This window comes from Barbus barbus (assembly GCF_936440315.1).
Source record: "Barbus barbus genome assembly, chromosome: 15".
Taxonomy (NCBI): Eukaryota; Metazoa; Chordata; class Actinopteri; order Cypriniformes; family Cyprinidae; genus Barbus; species Barbus barbus.
In genome coordinates this window covers 10,748,457-10,768,091 of record NC_136743.1, presented here as the reverse complement: position 1 = coordinate 10,768,091, position 19,635 = coordinate 10,748,457, and the positions used below count along the sequence as shown (strand labels likewise).

Sequence of the window (19,635 nt, the reverse complement as noted above, 5' to 3'; positions counted from 1 at the left end):
TTTTGATGATTAGAGCTTTCAGCTCATGAAAGTCAAAAAATAAGATCAATCAAAAAAAGAATTTGCAAAACAGAAAAGTTCAAGTTCTTTAAATATGTTCATTTATGCACTCAGTATTTGGTCGGGGCTCCTTTAGCACAAACTCCAGCATCAGTGAGGAATGGCATGGAAGCGATCAGCCTGAGGCTCTGCTGAGGCACTATTGAGCCTTCAGCTCGTCTGGATTGTTTGATCGATTGTTTCTTATCTTTCTCTTGAAAATATCCCATAGATTCCATATGGGATTCAGGTCAGGCATGTTGGCTGGCCAATCAAGCACAGTACTATCATGGTCAGCAAACCACTTGGAAGGGGTTTTGGCAGTGTGGACAGGTGCTAAAGTCCTGCTGGAAAAGGAAATCAGCATCTCCATAAAGCTTATCAGCAAATGGAAGCATAAAGTGCTCCAAAAGAGGGCTTTGGACCAATGAGCAACAGTCCAGTTCTTTTTCTCCACAGCCCAGGTAAGATGCTTCTGACGTTGTTTCTGTTTCAGAAGTGGCTTGGCCCTTTTCCTGAAGACGTCTGAGCGTGGTGATTCGATGCACTGACAGCTTCAATCCACTCCTTGTGAAGCTCTCCCAAGTGTTTGAATCAGCTTTGCTTGACAGTATTCTCAAGCTTGCAGTCATCCCTGTTGCTTGTGCACCTTTTCCTACCCAATTTCTTCCTTAGTCAACTTTGCATTTAATATGCTTTGATACAGCACTCTGTGAACAGCCACACCTTTCAGTAATGACCCTCTGTGACTTACCCTCTTTGTGGAGGGCGTCAATGACTGTCTTCTGGACCATTGCCAAGTCAGCAGTCTTCCCCATTATTGTGGTTTCAAAGAACAAGAGATACCCAGAATTTATATGGTCATTTAATGAAGCTCAAATATAAATATTGTAATATTTTGAGATACTGGATTTTTGACTTTCATGAGCTGTAAACTCTAATCATCAAAATTAAAACAAAAAACAAAAAAAAAAACTTTTGAAATGTTTTACTTTGTAATGAATCTAGAATATATGAAAGTTTATTTTTTTCAAATAAGTTATTCGATATTCTAGTTTTGAGATGCACATGTATGCGTGTGTGTGTGTGTGTGTGTGTGTGTGTGTGTGTGCGTGTGTGTGTGTGTGCGTGTGTGTGTGTGTGCGTGTGTGTGTGTGTGTGTGTGTGTGTGTGAAAACTGCAAAAACCTTTATTTTATTAACGTTTATTTTATTTCGAGTTTTATAATAAATTTGGTGCAAGTGTTACTTCTCAGGTGTCAGACTTCTAAGGAAACTTAAAAGATGTGTTAGTTTTAAGAGATTCAAGATTTTTATTTGTCACATACACAATTATACTGGGTATAACCAGCAGTGAAATGTAGGTAAAGCAAGGGCTCGTCCAGGACTTGAACCCGGGACCTTTCGCACCCTAAGCGAGAATCATACCCCTAGACCAACGAGCCGATAATGTTAATTTTTAATTATGTTAATTTTATGAGAGCTAATACTTTATCTAAAAAATAATCAATAATTCTTTCAACAAAAGTGTATCTAGACCCTGCCTGCGTCCCAATGTGCATACTATCCATCCTAAATCCTATGTGATAGTAGTAATTTTCAATACTATTTAGGACAGATAGGGTGGATAGTATACAAATTGGGACGCAGACCCTGACTTCATGCACCGTCGCAGTTTAAGTGCCTCGTCTGCACTTCAGATGGCAGTATTCATTCATCCTGATTTTAATTTGCCAAGCGAAGAAGTGACTGATCCCGAGCTATTCGAAATATCGCGAGACTTCCCTCCCCACTCTGTTCGTGACCACGTCAAGGGAACCCAGAAGTTAGAAATCATGGCGGAGCGCAGGAGACACAAGAAGCGAATTCAGGTACAGAATTCAGGTCACTCTTGCTATTAGAGGCTCAATCTTAGATCGCTGTTTGGCATTGAGTCATTTCTCGAGGTAGTGTTTTGTTTGACCCAAAATACAATGGTACTTCGATCCGTTATTTTTGCAATTCTCTCTCATATGGGAGGTGGATTATTTGTCAGAGCTGGCGCAATTTTTGCGCTTCCCTTGGTTAATGCATTGTATCTCTGTAGCAGGCATCTAATCATTTATACAACTGCTCGATGGATTTGATGTGAGCATGACCTGATTTAGCTGTCTCTCTCCTGTGTGGAGGAGTATGTGTCTGGCGGCACAGCTGATGGAGTTGGCCATCTTTGCTCAGACTGCTCTCTTTAACCAGCTGCTGTCTCATATGCTTCACGAATTTGACCAAATAACGCACATAATACAGCACTTCTCGTCGCCAAATTTGCACCTATTTGCAGGTTGAATAAAGGTGCATTTCACCACAAAAAGTGTAATTTACTCAATTTCATGTTTTTTTCAGTCTCATTTGATTTTCTTTTTGCGTTAAATATACAAGTCTCGGTAGGCAGAATGCATTTCCCATTTATTTTACCCGTATGAAAAAGGTTGCATTAAAAATTATCCGTGACTGTCAGTCCATAACATATCTAATTTTCCATTAGAAAACTCATACAGGATTCAAACGAGTAAATGCTAAAAAGTTTTCCATTTAAAGCCATTCTACATTATTAAAACATGTCTAGCATCCTAAATATGTCAAATCAAATGCAAGTGCTACATTATGTGCATCTGCCACTACTGCACTACTTAGACAGCATTTTTGTACATTGTAGTCAGAATGCATTTATAATCCACAAAAAAACGTTGTCTGGCTTGGCTGCTTATTAGTTTTTGGGTCACAGACTGTGATGTTATGTAAAAGCAGTGGAGTTTTGAGTAATGACCTGTTGTCTTGATAACAGAGTCACTCTTCATGATCCTTCCAGCGTATTTGTTAGTTCTTGCTCTTATGCAACAGGTTGAAATCCACTGTCATTGCTGGTCACTTACTGTGAATAAACATGTATTCACCATATAAGTTAAGTAAACCGAAAGGAGATTTCCCACCTTTTGCAATAGATTAGAAGTCCTGCATTATTTGTGCTTATTAACAATCATTAGGAAACCTAAAACAAACCTTTGGACTTATTCTGAACTAAATCAAATAAAGTAGACCTGATTGTTCTTCTCTGTAAAGGTGCCAGTTAGACCAAGTGTTAATCAAATAGGCTAGTTCAAATGTTAAAGTCTGTTATCGTTTACTCTTGCTTTTTTTTTTGTCCAAACAAAGTCATTTGCAACTAGAACATGTTTTCAAAAAACAATCTTTTACCCGCTCTAGAAGAAAAAGTCTTTACAGGTTTGGGAAAACATGAGGGTAAGTAAATGATGATAATTAGCTTTTTTTGTTGAACTAGTCCTTCAAGCAGTTTATCTGCAGCACACAGCCCGTCTAATCTAGTACAGCTGTCACTATAAGACCACCAAACCATAACTGATAACAAGGCCTAGTGTAGTTCAAGATAAGTTCTTGTTTACCAAGGCCAAGTTGAGACAATATAATCAATAAACATCTGGCTGCTTTCCTTCATCAGGAATATCAGGCAACCTGCCAGTAACTCCTGCACACCCAGACAAATACCATGTTTATATGGTCTTCACTGAGCCATGCATGAGACTTTCTGACCGAATAGAGTATGACCGATGGCTTGTGGAGCTCAAAAACACTCTCATACTAAGACCATTCATTACTCAATAAATGCTGTCTTTATAGCCTGGCTTATTGTCAGGATTTGTGAGGTTTTTTTTCTTTGTGCATAGTGTGGTCACATAGTACTATAATGATCTTTAGCTTAATAAATGGGGACAGTGAGGACTCAGTGAGTCTGAATGGAGACTGTAATTTCAGTGTATGGATTACACAGGACAGCACATCAGTGTGTGGTGAGCTGAGGCTTTTAATTAGTTCACATTCATTGAATAGATGACCGACGAGGGTCCTGCTGCCAGTGCGGGAGATTCATTTCAAAGCTTTTCACAGGGGTTCACTGGGCTGTTATTCCTGCACTGCTGTTATCCCATGCCATTTTTCATTGGATGAAGCACTGGTAGCCAAAGGGACAAACCAGCTTTTTGTCAGACTCTTGGTTTCTGTTTTATCTATTAATCTTGGTTTATGCTATTAATATCTAGGTCCTCTCCCATGGTGAAGTCTCACTGGTCCTGAATCATGCTCTACATAATACGGATGCATATATTAAACTCTGATTATTAAAATATGGTTGGTATTTTCATGGTATGGAAGATAATATGATTCTAAAACAATTTAGCTTAAAGTAAAGAAAAACACGCTTAAAATAAATTGGTTCAGATTCTACAAGTGGATCTGGGCATGACTGTACAGTATTAAAAATGGATATTCTTACGTTTGCCAAGGCTGTATTTATTTGATCAAAAATATAATATATATATATATATATATATATATATATATATATATATATATATATATATATATATATATATATATATATATAAATAGTAATATTGTAAAAATAATGTATTTTAAAATGTTATTTTGCTGAATAAAAAGTATACATTTCTTTAAAAAAAGTCTTTCTAACCCAAAGTTTTTGAGCAGTAGTTCAGTATTACCTAATGGCATGAATTAAGAAATCACAAATATCATCTGATAACCAATATCGTCATGAATAATCGGCAGAAAAGTTTAATCATCATGACTTCATGATCTTTGATCTCTCTTCTTCAGGAGGTCAGTGAACCTACCAAGGAGGAGAAGGTGGTGGCCAAGTACCTGCGCTTTAACTGCCCCAACAAATCCACCAACATGATGGGACATCGAGTGGATTACTTTGTCGGTCAGTGTGTTTCCTCTGCTTAGGGTTTATATCAAGGTTTCATTTATTTGTTGAGTTCTCGATGTTCTCTCTTTGCTGTCATTGAACCAAATGTTTGTTTTCTGCTCATCAGCCTCCAAAGCAGTCGACTGTCTGCTGGATTCAAAGTGGGCCAAAGCAAAGAAGGGTGAGGAAGCTTTGTTCACAACCAGAGAGTCGGTGGTGGACTACTGCAACCGGTAAACCTTGTCTTTTCGCTCAGTTTCATGAAACTGTTTGGAATTTCAAACAGTTGTTGTGGTGTTTGATACAACAAAGCTTTTGAAGAAAGTCACTTGTTGTCACCAAGGCTGTAAAAGCACTTGTATTGTGAAATATATTATTACAATTTAAAATCGCTGGTTTCTATTTGACTATATTTTAAAGTGTAATTGCAAAACTGAATTTTCAGGAGCCATTACTTCAGTCTTCAGTGTCACATGATCCTTTTCAGTTTTTTATTTTTGATGAATAGAAAGTTCAAAAAACAGCATTTATTTGAAATATTTTGATTAATCGGTGCGTCCTTGCTGAATAAAGTTAAACTGCACATTTTTGAATGGTAGTGTATATATCAGTCAAGCACTAATTTGAATCGTATTGCTATTCACAGACTCCTAAAGAAGCAGTTTTTCCACCGAGCCCTGAAAGTGATGAAGAAGAAGCCAGAGAAAGATGTAAAGAAAGAGAAAGAAAAAGAAAAGGCTAAAAGTGACAGCGGCAAAGAAGAGGAGAAAAAAACCAAAAAGGACAAAGAGAAAAAGAAGGACTCTGAGGCTACGGACACAAAGAAGGAAAAAAATGTATGACTAGATCATCTGATAGGATGAGAAAACACACATACGTTCTGTTCCACTTGAGGTATTTGTTTTTTGCATATATGCATATCATGATTCTTATTTTTAACTCTTGTTTCTGTATTTTTAGGATGACAGTCCAGGATCTCCAAAGAAGAAGAAGGATGTGAAAAAGAAATTCAAGCTGGAACCTCATGAGGACCAACTGTTCTTGGATGGCAATGAGGTCAGGGTGACTTTAGAAAAACCATATCTCATGGTTGCTTGTTAATTTCATAGCTTTTTATTTGATATTTGATGCTTTTTGATATTGCATTCAATGTAACCTTAATACGCATACACTTTATGTAACAGTATTTTTTCACATTGAAAATGGAATCAAATAATAATGTAAGATTAACATTAAGGTTTTGTAAACAATACTGCACAGGATTAGCATAGTGTTATTTTGGTATTATTTATGTACTATAATAATATTTAGTAGTATTTTGAATTGGTTTCTATTTTTATATTTCAGTTTTCATTTTAATTTGGTTTTAGAAATTTTGTATGTTCTTCTGTAAATGTTAATGTTTTTATTATGTTTGAGTAATTTTAGTGCTTCAAGTTGACAAATCAACATTTCTATTTTTTTGTAGATTTCTTTTATTATTATTATTATTTTTTTTATATATTTGGATATTATTTAATTTCAGCTTTATTTCAATTACTTGAAATTATTTGTAATCTTTTTAGCTTTAAGAATTTCAACACTGGTAACATAATAATAATTGTATTTAATTACCTTTATATTTAATTATAATAATTTTATGTCATTATATAAGTATTATTATTTTTAAATACTAATGTTTTTTTTTTAACCAGACAACCTGAATATTATGATATAAGATTATTTTTTATATAATTATGTAATGTGTATTGTAACTATTGTTGTTGTGATTATTAAGTACTTTTTGTTCTAATTAAAAACTTATAATATTTTTCTTCCCTACAGGTTTACTTTTGGATTTACGATCCTGTCCACTTTAAAACTTTTGCCATGGGCTTGATTCTAGGTGGGATTTTTTTTCTCCAGTTTAGCCTGACTGTCATTTCTCTGGCTCCGGTACTGATTCAGAGCTGTGTGTGTTTGCAGTCATTGCCGTCATCGCAGCCACTCTGTTCCCGCTGTGGCCCGCTGAGATGAGAGTTGGTGTGTATTACCTGAGCGTGGCAGCAGGATGCTTCGTCGCCAGCATACTTCTCCTGGCCGTCGGTATGAGCTCTAGACATTTATATCTTGTATTATACCAATATTTCACATTACAATGACACCGCATCATCTGTCTTTTCTCAACTTATTTCTGGTTTCCCCTTTGGTTCAGCTCGCTGTATCCTGTTCCTGATCATCTGGCTAGTGACCGGCGGCCGTCATCACTTCTGGTTCCTACCCAACTTGACAGCCGACGTGGGCTTCATCGACTCCTTCCGCCCCCTCTACACGCACGAATACAAGGGTCCGCGCTCCAAGAAATCCAGCAGCGAGAAATCTGACAACAAGGATTCAAGCAAAGCGCAGAAATCAGATAGCGAGGACAAATCGGACAGCGAGAAGAAAGACGGTGATGAGGAAGAGGATGAAGATGACAAAGAAATGGAGGGGAGCGAGGAAGCGGGTGCAGAACGTCAGTCGGACACGGACAGTGACAGACGGGAGGATGAAGGATCGCAGCACAGCAACGGCAACGACTTTGAAATGATCACCAGAGAAGAGCTGGAGCAGCATACAGAGGAAGACGAGGAAGAAGACGAGGAAGAGCAAAGTGAGACAAAACCCTTGACTGTTCAGACATAAATGATTTCCTCACGCCGCACACATACTCCCATGCTCCATGTGGACCTGCTGACGTACTTCTGTCATGTTCGGAAGATGCTTCCCATTTCTGTTCAGGCTGAGATCTTCCTCTGTGAAAACAGACAGGCTTAAAGGTTAAATGAGAGCAGGAAACGGCTACGATGACAATGGAAAATATCGCAAAGAAAATGCTTCCCCCACTATGGATGCAAGAACCGCAAGTCTCCCTGACCCCCATGTTTTTCTTTCATCTTTGCTTTATCTAAGTCTTTTGCTGTATAAACATGTCAGTAGTGGATTGGTGAACTTTCACAATGGTGTTTAACCCACATATGAAGGTTTGCTGTCAAATCTAGTGAGGGAAATTCAAATCTGGAAGTTTTTTCATTTCTTTTCTTTTGTACAGTTAGATACATTGGATAATTTGGACGGACCAATATATTTTGTCTTAGATACCTAATAAGTGTTACTATCTATTATAAGTCTCAATGGCACTTGGCCTGTGACATTTCTGTGTGGAAATCTGGGAGATCTTGCTTGGTTTGAAACGAGAGCTGTATTTTTGTGGACTTGACTCGGTCTGCCTCATACATTTTGTGACCCTGATGAGAAATAGTCCTTGTTAACGGAAACGGAGAAGTTAATAAATCCGAACAGTATCCTTGATTGTAGTTGGCAGATATTTAAAACCAAATATTTGAGTCTCATGAGGTCGACTGCGTTCAGAAGGGGAAACTACATCCACATTTGTGCCAAATGATGCGGGATATTGATGCTTTTTTCATATACATTCAAATTCTGACCATCTTCCAGAGAAATCGAGTTCAAACATGTCATGCCGTAGCTCACATCCATGCATCATAGCCTCTGGTTTTCCCGTCCGGTCATACTTCCCCGAGGGACTGTGGTCCAAAATAGCCTGTTAGTTAAGTTAGTTCGCGTTTTAATAGGGCCGATGTCCAATAGTATCCTTCCGTAGGGTTGCATACTATTGGCTAGAGTATTATTTTGCATTAGCTGTTTCTTTGACTCATACTGAGGATGATATTTAAGAGATGAAATACAAATGTATCATTTATATATGGATTCTATAAATCTACCAGAGATTTTCATGCCAGCAGTTCAGGTTTCAGCATGAACTGTACTCTATTTTATAATGTCAGACATGCAGGTTTTAATTTTACTGCATTTTCTACAAATACTAAAACCACCAAATGATGATGGAAAGATTGTTTTTGGACAATGTATTGGAGTTAGAAAACAGAAAACATTGTTCATCTGCAATGCTTTGACTCTAGTGGTTATCAAATGCGCACAAGCGGCTGCAAAGGTGGTTTTTCTATATTAAAAAACTGAGAATCCTTGTTAAAGCATCCTTCAAAATTCATAGTCATCTCAAGTTCACAAGGAGCAGGGAAACCCCTCGTGCCCGAGTGAACACCTCTCTTTCTTCTTCAAATGCTAAGAATCTTTAACCATGTCTGTAAGTAGATGATCCTGTTGGTCACACTTCGTGTTCCTGTAGAAATACTATGGATGTCCTCAATATTCTTTGTCATTGACTTTGAAGACCTGGATAGACTGGGCATGACACCGTGTGTGTAACTAAAGAATTTGTATTTTCTTTCAATGGAACTTAACTCACCTTTGTTTTCTGTCCCATTGTCTTTGAGAGATAAAGATGCTGATATGCCAGATTTTTTTTTTTAATTGACAGGAACTTTTTTATTTGCCTTTGGCTGTCTGTCATAAAATGTAGTGTTACCTCATTTATAAAAACAAACTGAAATCCCATTATTATTTTTTATGTGGTCAGCATCTTCAACTAACTAATTGTCCGTATTTGGATCAATGTTGAGGACTGTCTTTTTGCAATATCTGGAGAATAATTTAAGTGTCTGTCAGAAACTATATCTGTATCCTTTTATTGCAATAAAAATATAGAACATAAGAAATTTGCATTGTTTTGTTAAAAAACATGACAAAATTGATGCTTTCAGTTTTTATAAAATATTTCACACAAGCAATTTATTTGTTTTTATAATTTTTATAATTTCCATTGTTTTGCAAACATTGTTGCATTAGTAAATACAATAGGTTATAAAGCCCTAAAATACATAAGGATACATTTCAAATGACAAAAACAATAGATAACATCCAAGACAAAAATAAACTTTTACTGAAATATTACAAATGAGACAAACATAGGATCTCTTATTTACATCAAACCGTAAACAGCGTACATACATTCAGCTATACTAAGTTCTTATGCAATGACATGACCTTGCAGTGCCAGAAATATTTCATGAGAAATGCAAAACATACTATGCATCTGTAAATGAAAAGATCACAGCTTAAGAGTATTAAATATTAAACTAAACATATAATGGCTTAAGAAATATGGTTTTGAAAATGCAACATCCTGTGCCGCCACAGGGAGGCTACAATGTTCTTTGACACAAACTACTTGGGTTTGACACCCATCCAACCTGACAAAACATTGGTTATTTGATTCATCTTCAGAAAGGCTCTGCACAGGTAAAAATCAGACACCAACTTGATCTACAGGAAAAAGACTGATAAACCATATTCAATCATTGTAGGTGAGGATAGTTTGTGGTCAATTTAGCTAACAGCTAAAGAGAGTTAAACAAACACACACACAAAAAACCCACCTCAAAATGACAATTTTATGCTCAGTAAATAACTATAATGTGCATTTCAAGTTCAAATACGTGGTGGATGATTTGTTATTTCTGTTACCTAAACTATTTAGAAGTGGATGAATCTACATAACCTACAGTACAAATTTAAATGTTAGTGGTTTTTTAATTTTTAATAAATGGTATTGTAATAAAATATATATTAATATATACTATAATAAATCAGATCAGTTATTTAGCATGTTGTGAAGCGGTCAGCTGCAAAAACAATTCGCTAAGAAATACTGTCTGCATAAGCAGTCACACTATGACATTTTATGTTAACCAAACATTTTGTTGCTGTTAAATTACAAATAATCCAGGCTAACCTCTAACAATAAATGTGTTGTTTCTCAGGTAGTACATGAGCACTTATTGCGATCTATAATGAAATCTGTAAATCTATGAACATAGAAATGTGCAATGTAATGTAAAAAATAAGAATTTTGAACTCTAACCCCCTTTTCAGTGAGTCAGGATGGAATGTATTTGTGTGTGTTTTGTGGTGAGGTTTCAGTTTTCCGTTTCTGAAGAGTCGCTGGCATCAGTTAGACGTGTTTGCTTCTTGCGGACGTTCCAGTGGAGGCACTGAGCCAGACTGTCAAACCAGTCATAAACCAGATCATGACAACAGATAGAAGGGACCGGAAAGCAAGAGGTTGTGATCTTAATGCTATAATCAGAAAAAAGAACTCATGATTAACATATCCAGCATGTGCGGTTGAGAGTGCAGCTTGAGAAAAAAGGGCAAACTGAATTTGAACTGAAAGGTTGAAGTCCCTACTTATGCTGTTGACACTCATTTCCATAACTGTAATACATATGTTGTTGTATCACTGGATTATGGGAGAGGTCAAAGCTGTTTGTTTATGGGATTGTGTAAAAAGAGTGTCACCTGTCCCCATGCTGGATTTCCTGCCTCTTTCTGCCATCAAACGAGACCCAGGCTGTGTTGCGAGCGTCAGGCGACAGTGTTATCTGCAGGGTAAATACAGTTAGTGCAAACAAATGTTCTTCTGAAGCTCTCATCAAATAAACCTAAGTTAAACAAGTAACTGATGCAGTTTTATCACTGAAATGGTTCTCACCATGAGCTCCACTCCTGCGGGTACCACGATGGGTCTAAAAGAGAGGGAGTGAGGGCAGATGGGGGTGACCATGATGGCAGGGACATTAGGGTGGATCATGGAAGCTCCCGCTGCGGCAGCATAGGCTGTGCTGCCCGTGGGGGTAGAAACTATTACACCTGCACAGAAACGAGCCACATATTTGCATTTAATTTCAAGGCGGCTGGACTCTCTTGTCAAAGCAAATGAAAAGCCCATAATGTATTGAGGCATATGCTTGAGCTAAAAGAGAGAAGAAGAAAAAAGATCAAGCACTCAGATAACGAAGTGAATCTAAAATTTTTCTCGTGTATCATGCAAAAAAAATAAAAATCAAAGCCACGCTATCATAAAAAAAAGTCTGTTGTCGATAAGATGCTTTACTGCTTTCGATGTCTCTTAGGCTCAACAAGGCTGTATTTATTTGAAATATTATTACTTGTAAGTGATTTCTATTTGATATCTATCTATATTATAAATGTAATATATAAATACAAATATATTTATTCCTGTCATGGTAAACTGAATTTTTATCAGCCATTACTTTTGTCACATGAGTTTTCACAGAAATCATTCCAATATGCTGATTTGGTGCTCAAGAAATATTTCTTATTATTATCATCTGAAGGAGTGGATGGCAGATCTACAATGGCCTTCATAATAATATTAATTACAATATTTCTTGAATAATTATTAATGCATGTTAGAGAATAAGTTGAATATGGCTTTAGTCTGCCTTTCTACTCTCTAAGAAGCTGCTCTCATTGTGTGTGTAACCATGCCTGATAAGGTTTAGGGCTGAAGCAACCTTGAAGTAAGATAAGTGTTTCTCTGCGTATGTGTGTTAGTATCTGTCTGTACAGGGAGAAGTTCAGACAGTCCCAGGACAAATGTTCAGCTGCCGATGTCCAGCGTAACAGATATACGTCTTTGGAGAGACGTATTGCGTTGGACCTCTGATCACTTGTCACTAAAATAGTCAATAGAAGATATGCTTCAAGCTTGCGTCCATATGTGGAAATTGTTTATCTAGGTTATAGAACCAATCAGAATTATGACGACTTATGCATTGACGCAATTAGCAACCTCTGTTAGGGTATAATTGCTGGTGTTTTTGAATTGTAAAGCAGTTCGGCCTATGAACTCCATCGAGAGTGTTAAAGCTGACTTCTGCGGATGAAACTGCAAACTATTTCTTCAGTAAATTTCTTTAATTAATCGCAATCTGACTCCTGGTCTTTGTTCATCATACCTGGTCCATGGGTTTTAACTGTTATTCCCCAACACATCAATGTTGAAAACAATTGTGCTGCTTAAAGGGATTGTTCACCCAAAAAATGAAAATTCTCTCATTACTTACTCACCTTCGTGTCGTTCCAAACCCGTAAGACCTTCGTTCTTCTTCGGAACACAAATTAAGATATTTTTTATTAAATCTGTGAGCTTTCTGACACTGCATGGAGAGAAACGCAACTCAAATGTTCCCAGACCCAGAAACGTAGGACGTCATTAAAATAGTCCATGTGACATCAGTGGTTCAACCGTAATTTTTAAGAAGCTGCGAGAATTCTGTGTGCAAAGAAAACAAAAGTAACGACTTTGTTCAACATTTCTTCTCCTCCACATCACGTCTTCCGCCATTATCGACAGTACCTCTGCACGTAAACAACGCATGCATGTGATGCTGCTGACGTAGAACACGCATGCACTGAGCCTCGTTTACGTGCAGAGGAAAGCAATACGCATGCGTCGCGACGCTCTCCATCATAGCTTCGTAAAATTACAGTTGAACCACAGATGTCACATGGACTATTTTATAGATTATCGCTTCTGAGCCTGGGAACATTTCAGTTGTGTTGCTGTCTATGCAGGGTCAGAGCTCTCGGGTTTCATCAAAAAATATCTTACGGGTTTGGAACGACATAAGGGTGAGTAATTAATGACAGAATTTTCATTTTTGGGTGAACTATCCCTTTAATATTTCTGTGGAAACAGTCATACTCATTGTCAGGATTCTCTTATGAATTAAAGAACAGCCTTTCATGTCAAATAGAAATCTTTTGTAACATTATAGATGTTTTTACTGTCACTTTTCATCAATTTAAAGCATCCTTGCTGAATAAAAGTACTAATTACATTCTGAAAAACCCTTCACCACCAGACCCCTTTTAAGTGGCTTGCACAATGGTGACAATATAAAAAAAAGGTGATCTATCAGTGCTGTTTGAAGCTGAAGCGTATGCTTGTGCTCACCGTCTCCCTGTACAGATGTGATGAGGCGTCCATCCAAGTAAAGGTCGACGTTAGACAGGTAGGATGAAGGCCCTCTGTCCACCACCACCTCATTTAGCACCTTTATACACACATAATATCCATATCACAGAATTACACATCAAAGTATCTAACAGAGGTGTTTCTGTATTTATCACATGCCACTCTGGTCTAAAATATCTCGGACGTAAAAATGCAGACTGTCAATGACATTATGTTATTGCTATGACAACTGGACATGCAGCCCTATCACAGTTGTTATTTTCAAATAACTCCAATTATGTCTGTTACCATGGAAAAGGTCTCGAAACAATCTTGATTAATAATGAGGAAAGAGAAAGAGTGTACGAAATTACATTTTTGGGTGTTATAATTAATCATAAATTATGTTGGAAATCACATATTAATCATGTAAAAACAAAAATGTCTAAATCCATTGCAATATTAAATAGAATAAAACATATTTTGAATGAAAAAACTTTATATATATATATTGTATTGTGCGCTCATAGTTCCATACATTACTTATTGTGTGGAGGTGTGGAGTCACACATATAAAACCAACTTAAATTCAATATATAAGTTACAAAATAAATCTATTAGGATTGCTAAAAAGGTTGATTATTACGAACCAACAAATAAATTGTTTATTAATTTACATGCATTAAAATTTCTTGATTTAGTTGATCTATATACTTTACAGTTAATGGACAAAGTTTATAATAATTTACTTCCAAATTGTATTCAGAGGTTGTTCAAAATAAGAGAAAGTCAGTATAATTTAAGAGGATTGTATATGTTCAAAAAAGTAAGGGCAAGAACTAATGCAAAAAGTAGGCGTTTATCTGTTAAATGAGTAAATCTATGGAATAAATCTGATAAGGAAATAAAATTATGTTATTCACTTTGCTTATTTAAGAAAATGCATAAAAACAAGGTGAAAAATAATTATATGACTCAGTATAAATAAATTGTGGTTGTATTTGTTTAAAAAAGTGTTTATTTTTATGTTTGTTTTGAATTATGTTTGTACATTTTGGGAAATGTTTTTGTTATATTGTATTTTGTATGTTATATAATATTTTGTTATATTGTATATATATTTTGTGTTATTTAACTTAGTGAAAAGTGTCGCCCATTCAGTTAATTATGTATAAAGGGTAGGCATAATAAGCAAGGCTTCTGCCTACTCCTTTTTTGGTAACAATGTATTTTATTTATTTTGTGAATAAGCCCATTATTTTGATTCTTTGATTTTTCCATTTCACAAATGTCACTGGTTTTGTGTTCAGCAAATACTTTGCGAGTGCTGCGTTACCTGTAATTGTAGTGTGATTTTGCCTGCCTCGTTGTTTATGTGGTTATGTGGCAATATTCCGTTCTCCTGAGCGCTGAGGAGCTGCACCACCTTAACCTTCAGACGACTGCGCAGGATGATGGCAGCATTACCTACAGGAGACAGACAAAAATATATAAAACAACATAAATATCAAAAGCACAACAACTACAGTTCTTCTGGTTTCAGAGATGAAAAATAAAAAAAAACTCTAAATCAATCCACCTTCAAATACTTTATCCACCTCTGTTCTAAAAGACTCAAACTTGAATGGTGTGAGAAATCCTAAGGAGCCCAGATGGAACGCCATGACCGGGGGAACGCTGCCCTTAAACAAATGACACAAAAACCACATTTCATTCTTAAATTAATCTCTAAACAACTCACCTTTGCATATTTAAATTCTCTCAAATTATACGATGCACATAGAGAACATCCAATGGAAAGCAGATGAGACTGACCAAGTAGGAGACTCTTGTGCACAAACAAATGAGATAAGATGAGATGAGAGAATACCTGGAAAAGAGATGATGCATACAGAAGAGTCCCATCTCCACCCAAACAAATAATCAGATCGATGCAGTCTGAGATGTCATCAAACCCTGTGCAAACACAATGATAAATCACTCATTTTCCTAATGCACCCAATCCTTCATTGGTTAATGGTGCGTCAGGGTTATGTAAATCATGTTACAGGTGAACCTGCCGATAACACAGTGAGGTTTCAGTACCTTCCCTGAATGTACACAGCTGATTACGAATGGCTGAAAATGAGTCATCCCTCAAGAGAGAGCCATCGTCCACAACTTTCTTCTCCACATAAACCATCAGATGTTTCTCCTGATGGTGGAAATAATTGTGTAAGTATTTGTGTAACCAAATCTAAAAAAAGATGCTAATGATACAGCGGGAAAACAATGAAAGGGTAACAGTAGCGAATGTAAGTTCCTAGCCTGTAAATCAACTTCTAATGCTGCTTCTGTGTAACCTACCTCCACGAGGACCCTGCAAAGCTCTTTGAACGGCTCCAGAAGGGTCTCATCTCGGATCTTTCTGATGACCAGGACGTTGAGCGGTGGTTTGCTCCAGGTAAGCCGCTGGCTGGCTGGATCCTGAATGTGCCTGCGGGGGAAAGTCGACAGAGTAGGCAAACATGGTATGTGTCGGCACTGCACTCCGAGCAAAGCAAAACGGCACGTACTTTGTCCTGTTTCTACACTCGTTACGCAACTTACAGTCATGGTCAAATGTTGGAAAGCACTGTAATGTGGACTTCTGCTTTTGGTTTCTCATAATTCTAGGATCAGGTCGTTTTCAGTATTAATAAATTAATAAAATAAAATAGCTGTTGTTTGACACATTCACAGTTTGTTTTTTAACTTCAAAAATGTAAATATTTATATACACATCTTATTTATTGTATCAAGGAATAAAGTCCAACAGCTAGGTTTCTATAACTGCGGTAAGTTTCAAAATTGTATCGTTGCATGAAATCCAGAATAAGTCATTTTTAAAGACTCACTCTAATCAGCTTTCTTGACATGAAATATACAGAAACGCATAACTAACATATCTCATACCATCTAAACAACATCAGATATCAAACCATAAACCCCACATTACCCTCTGTATGTGCTTTGTTCTGGGGGGGCGTAAACCAGGCATAGTGCTGGGGAAGTTTAGAAAGTTCCAGCAGGACCACTCTTGTGACAGCCACAGCGGTGCCTGATTGTGCTGCTCTCCAGCTTCATCCAACAAACCACCCTTAACCAATCAGAACTCAGCACACGGCCTTATCGCCACATTTGTCCAATCCTTTGGTTGACTTAAAGTTTAAACAGTAACAAGACACGGATGTGACCTAGCCCCTTACTAAAAGTAAGCCTGAATTTGCTTACTTACATGACTGAGGTTGGGTTGGGAAGAATGCAAGCTTTGGGTCCAAAGTGAGTAGCAGGATATGGTCCATGTAAAAAGTGCCCTCGTCTGCAACAAACAGGCACTTAAGTCACTGCACATTTCTATTTTTAGGGTTCAACCGGTCTAAACCAAATGGTGTGTTTTGTACCTGCATCTATCCCATCTTTTTGGGCAACCCTCAGCAGTGTCCTCCACTGATCCAGAGGCTTCTGATCCGGGCTGCTCAGGCAACCAATGTACACTTCCCCCCGACAGGTGTTCTGGACAGTCCGGCCTCCGAAGAGACCTCTTCACTTCTTTGCGTCTCCTTGGAAGTTTCCCTTGCCGCTCCTGCTGCCTCTGTGACCGTTTAGATGAACCACCCTCTTCCTTTCTGGAGGGCGGCTTGTCTTCCATGCCTTCAATTCTTATGGGGGACAAAAAAAAATTCACATCATTATAAGATAACCAAACAATCTAAATGAGTTGAGAAGACCTAAGTGGACAACGTTCCTGGTTAATCGTTCAATGGTATCTATATTTCCAGGCAGCCCTGCTGTATATGGGTCAAAGATGAAAAAGGGTTTTCAAGCATCAAGATAATACGTATAATACAGCTTTGAACTGTTGTTTTTCAATACATTAGAAAGTGTCCTGTTCAATTAAAGAGTTTTTTATCTGCGCAAAATAAATATCATACATTTTTACCATGATTTACAGAAAACAGCCACTAAAATGTCATTCGGTGTAACAATCTTGTCAGGCATATTTACCACAAGAATCAGTTTATGACATATTTAAAGACTAATTAGTTTTACCCCCAATACTACTTACTTGTAACTTTGCCATTTTTTTTAATTTTTAGACTTTGCCACCATCCCATTTTGGCCATTTGTCAGCAAGATTTTTTACTCATTTAAAATGCAATAAAATTTAGTATGCTCACTTATTCTTTTATACATTTCATACGTACAGGTCATAATAAGTATGTTAAATTTTTACATATTACAGGCTAAGTGTTACACTGAATGACAATGGAATTTTTTCACCCACAGTATTTCACCCGCATTTTGACAATTTATTCCCCCAAAACTTCTTTGAAACCTTAAAGTAGACACTTTACCTGCATTTGATGTGCTTTCTATGTATATAAAATCACTTTTGTAAAATTTCTTTTGATGCGAACATTTAAATGTCTTTGACCCATATAGGACCTTGTTGATCAAAATCGATATTTGACACGCATTACAAAACAACAGCTAATGTGAACAGAAGGATTAAAGCTGGTGTCATGTTCAGTTACATAATAAGACAAGAAATATTTTAGGGAAGTTAACATGTTCTGCATTGAGACATACACAACTCCATTTAAGTGTTACATAATTATTTTTAACAGAATTGTGCGATTCTAAAAGGGTGAAAACAAAACTAAATACCCCAAATATAGTCACTAACTTAAATTACTAAAATAATAACTAAAACCTTGATGTTAATAAAATCAATCCCATGGACCTGTTATTTGTCAGACGCCTATGTATTTGTTTGTTTTTCGTAATGAGCTAACGTTACTTAAACTGGAACCAGACACTAACGTTACGTGCTGCCCATTCAATAAGCAAAGGCAGCTAGTCTGAAACTTATTTATACTACTACAAATGCAAACTATCACGCTACTAACAAGGATTTTGGAGTGACAACAAGAAGCAGCAATCGTGAACACATTAAGCGACAAGACACACTGCACTGAAGAAGGAACATTTTCATCGACAAAAACTTGCGTTAAATTAGCCGCACGGAGCTAACTTCGCTAAACACATTTCACCAACGCTTACCAAATCACAGGAAAAAAACACGCAACTTCCCTTTTGGACTTTACAGTCTTTCACAACTGAGGTCGTCAATTAAATACACTTGAACGCGTTACCTTGACAGCAACACTATTTCCAGGCTTACTCCTTATGTTCAATAATATTATGGGATGTCCACAATGACATCTCGTGACACTAGTGCTGCTGCGCAGAATCTCTATGAAGCAAATAAAAAAATGTGTTTTTTGTATACCTTCGTAATATTTTCCTTACTTATTTTTTGCCTTTTGTGTAGTTTTAATACATTTATTCAGGTCTCTAAAATGATTAACATTATCTCTTCAAAGTCATGATAAGAGTCTCTCCTCCACATGCTGAAAATCCCATTTATGAACTGAAATAATAATAATAATCAAGGAATAAATCACGAATATATATAAAATATATATAATTAAGTAGGCAACACAACTGATAACTTTGGTCGCTATTCACATAGATTTATTGTGAACCACACTACAAGGTTGTAAACAGACATTACAAAATTTAAATAGCCGTTCATTTTTCTTATCTAAATTTTCTGTCACATGATGAATTTAATCCATCCAGGTGTGTAACTGGGACTTTTATATATATATATATATATATATAAAAAAATAGATAGGCCTAATACGTTTCCAGTATGAATAAGCAATGAATAAACAGGTGTGGTTTGCCCTTTATTATGATTTATTCTTTCATCAGGGTTCAATAACAATAACAGCTGCACTTCAGTCATTTCACTTTTATGTGACACATCTGTCTTCCAACAACACTCTGCTTTTGCAAACAGTGCATAAAGCCAATGCATAAACAGCTGCTATGCTATTATACTCATTTTATATATAATTTTTACTCATGTTTACCTACGCATCTTACATTACAAACCTTGCTCTTCAGAAAGAAACTAGCGCTCTGCTTTATATAAACTGCTGTTTATAAAAAAGTAAAAAATGTCATTTGTTTTCTGTTTGCAAATATGCTACTTTTGCATGACAGTCATGGAAAAG

General features: G+C 36.6%; 2 protein-coding genes across 3 annotated transcripts; one reads left to right on the top strand and one right to left on the bottom strand.

The window, feature by feature from the left end:
* Positions 1-1,835: 1,835 nt before the first annotated feature.
* LOC306881854 (translocation protein SEC62-like) lies at positions 1,836-9,492 on the top strand. The gene is made up of 8 exons (XM_079436185.1): positions 1,836-1,909; positions 4,710-4,818; positions 4,931-5,036; positions 5,450-5,639; positions 5,764-5,859; positions 6,628-6,688; positions 6,769-6,888; positions 6,998-9,492. Exons 1-8 carry the CDS (start codon positions 1,874-1,876, stop codon positions 7,465-7,467), a joined length of 1,188 nt encoding a protein of 395 aa, XP_079292311.1. The 5' UTR covers positions 1,836-1,873; the 3' UTR covers positions 7,468-9,492.
* Positions 9,493-10,557: 1,065 nt separating this feature from the next.
* Positions 10,558-18,724, bottom strand: LOC306881849 (NAD kinase-like). Of its 2 annotated transcripts, none has more exons than XM_079436179.1 (12): positions 18,706-18,724; positions 16,951-17,208; positions 16,785-16,868; positions 15,875-16,004; positions 15,614-15,722; positions 15,399-15,484; positions 15,108-15,210; positions 14,865-14,995; positions 13,529-13,628; positions 11,258-11,415; positions 11,065-11,147; positions 10,558-10,842 (listed from the first exon to the last, which is right to left on the bottom strand). In XM_079436179.1, the coding sequence occupies exons 2-12, from the start codon at positions 17,196-17,198 to the stop codon at positions 10,683-10,685; spliced, it is 1,392 nt and encodes a 463-aa protein (XP_079292305.1). In that variant the 5' UTR covers positions 17,199-17,208; positions 18,706-18,724; the 3' UTR covers positions 10,558-10,682. The 2 variants fall into 2 exon arrangements, with proteins under 2 accessions (XP_079292305.1, XP_079292304.1); XM_079436178.1 differs by having other exon boundaries at positions 18,614-18,721.
* Positions 18,725-19,635: the final 911 nt, after the last annotated feature.

Excerpts from the sequence above, each read along its gene's own strand:
- LOC306881849 (XM_079436179.1), bottom strand. The coding sequence starts at position 17,198 with ATGGAAGACAAGCCGCCCTCCAGAAAGGAAGAGGGTGGTTCATCTAAA. Across the intron at positions 15,723-15,874 it reads TTTGCAGGGTCCTCGTGGAG|GAGAAACATCTGATGGTTTA; the intron begins GTAGGTTACACA and ends TTCCACCATCAG. Across the intron at positions 15,485-15,613 it reads GCTGTGTACATTCAGGGAAG|GGTTTGATGACATCTCAGAC; the intron begins GTACTGAAACCT and ends GTGTTTGCACAG.
- LOC306881854 (XM_079436185.1), top strand. The coding sequence starts at position 1,874 with ATGGCGGAGCGCAGGAGACACAAGAAGCGAATTCAG. Across the intron at positions 1,910-4,709 it reads GACACAAGAAGCGAATTCAG|GAGGTCAGTGAACCTACCAA; the intron begins GTACAGAATTCA and ends TCTCTTCTTCAG. Across the intron at positions 4,819-4,930 it reads TCGAGTGGATTACTTTGTCG|CCTCCAAAGCAGTCGACTGT; the intron begins GTCAGTGTGTTT and ends TCTGCTCATCAG.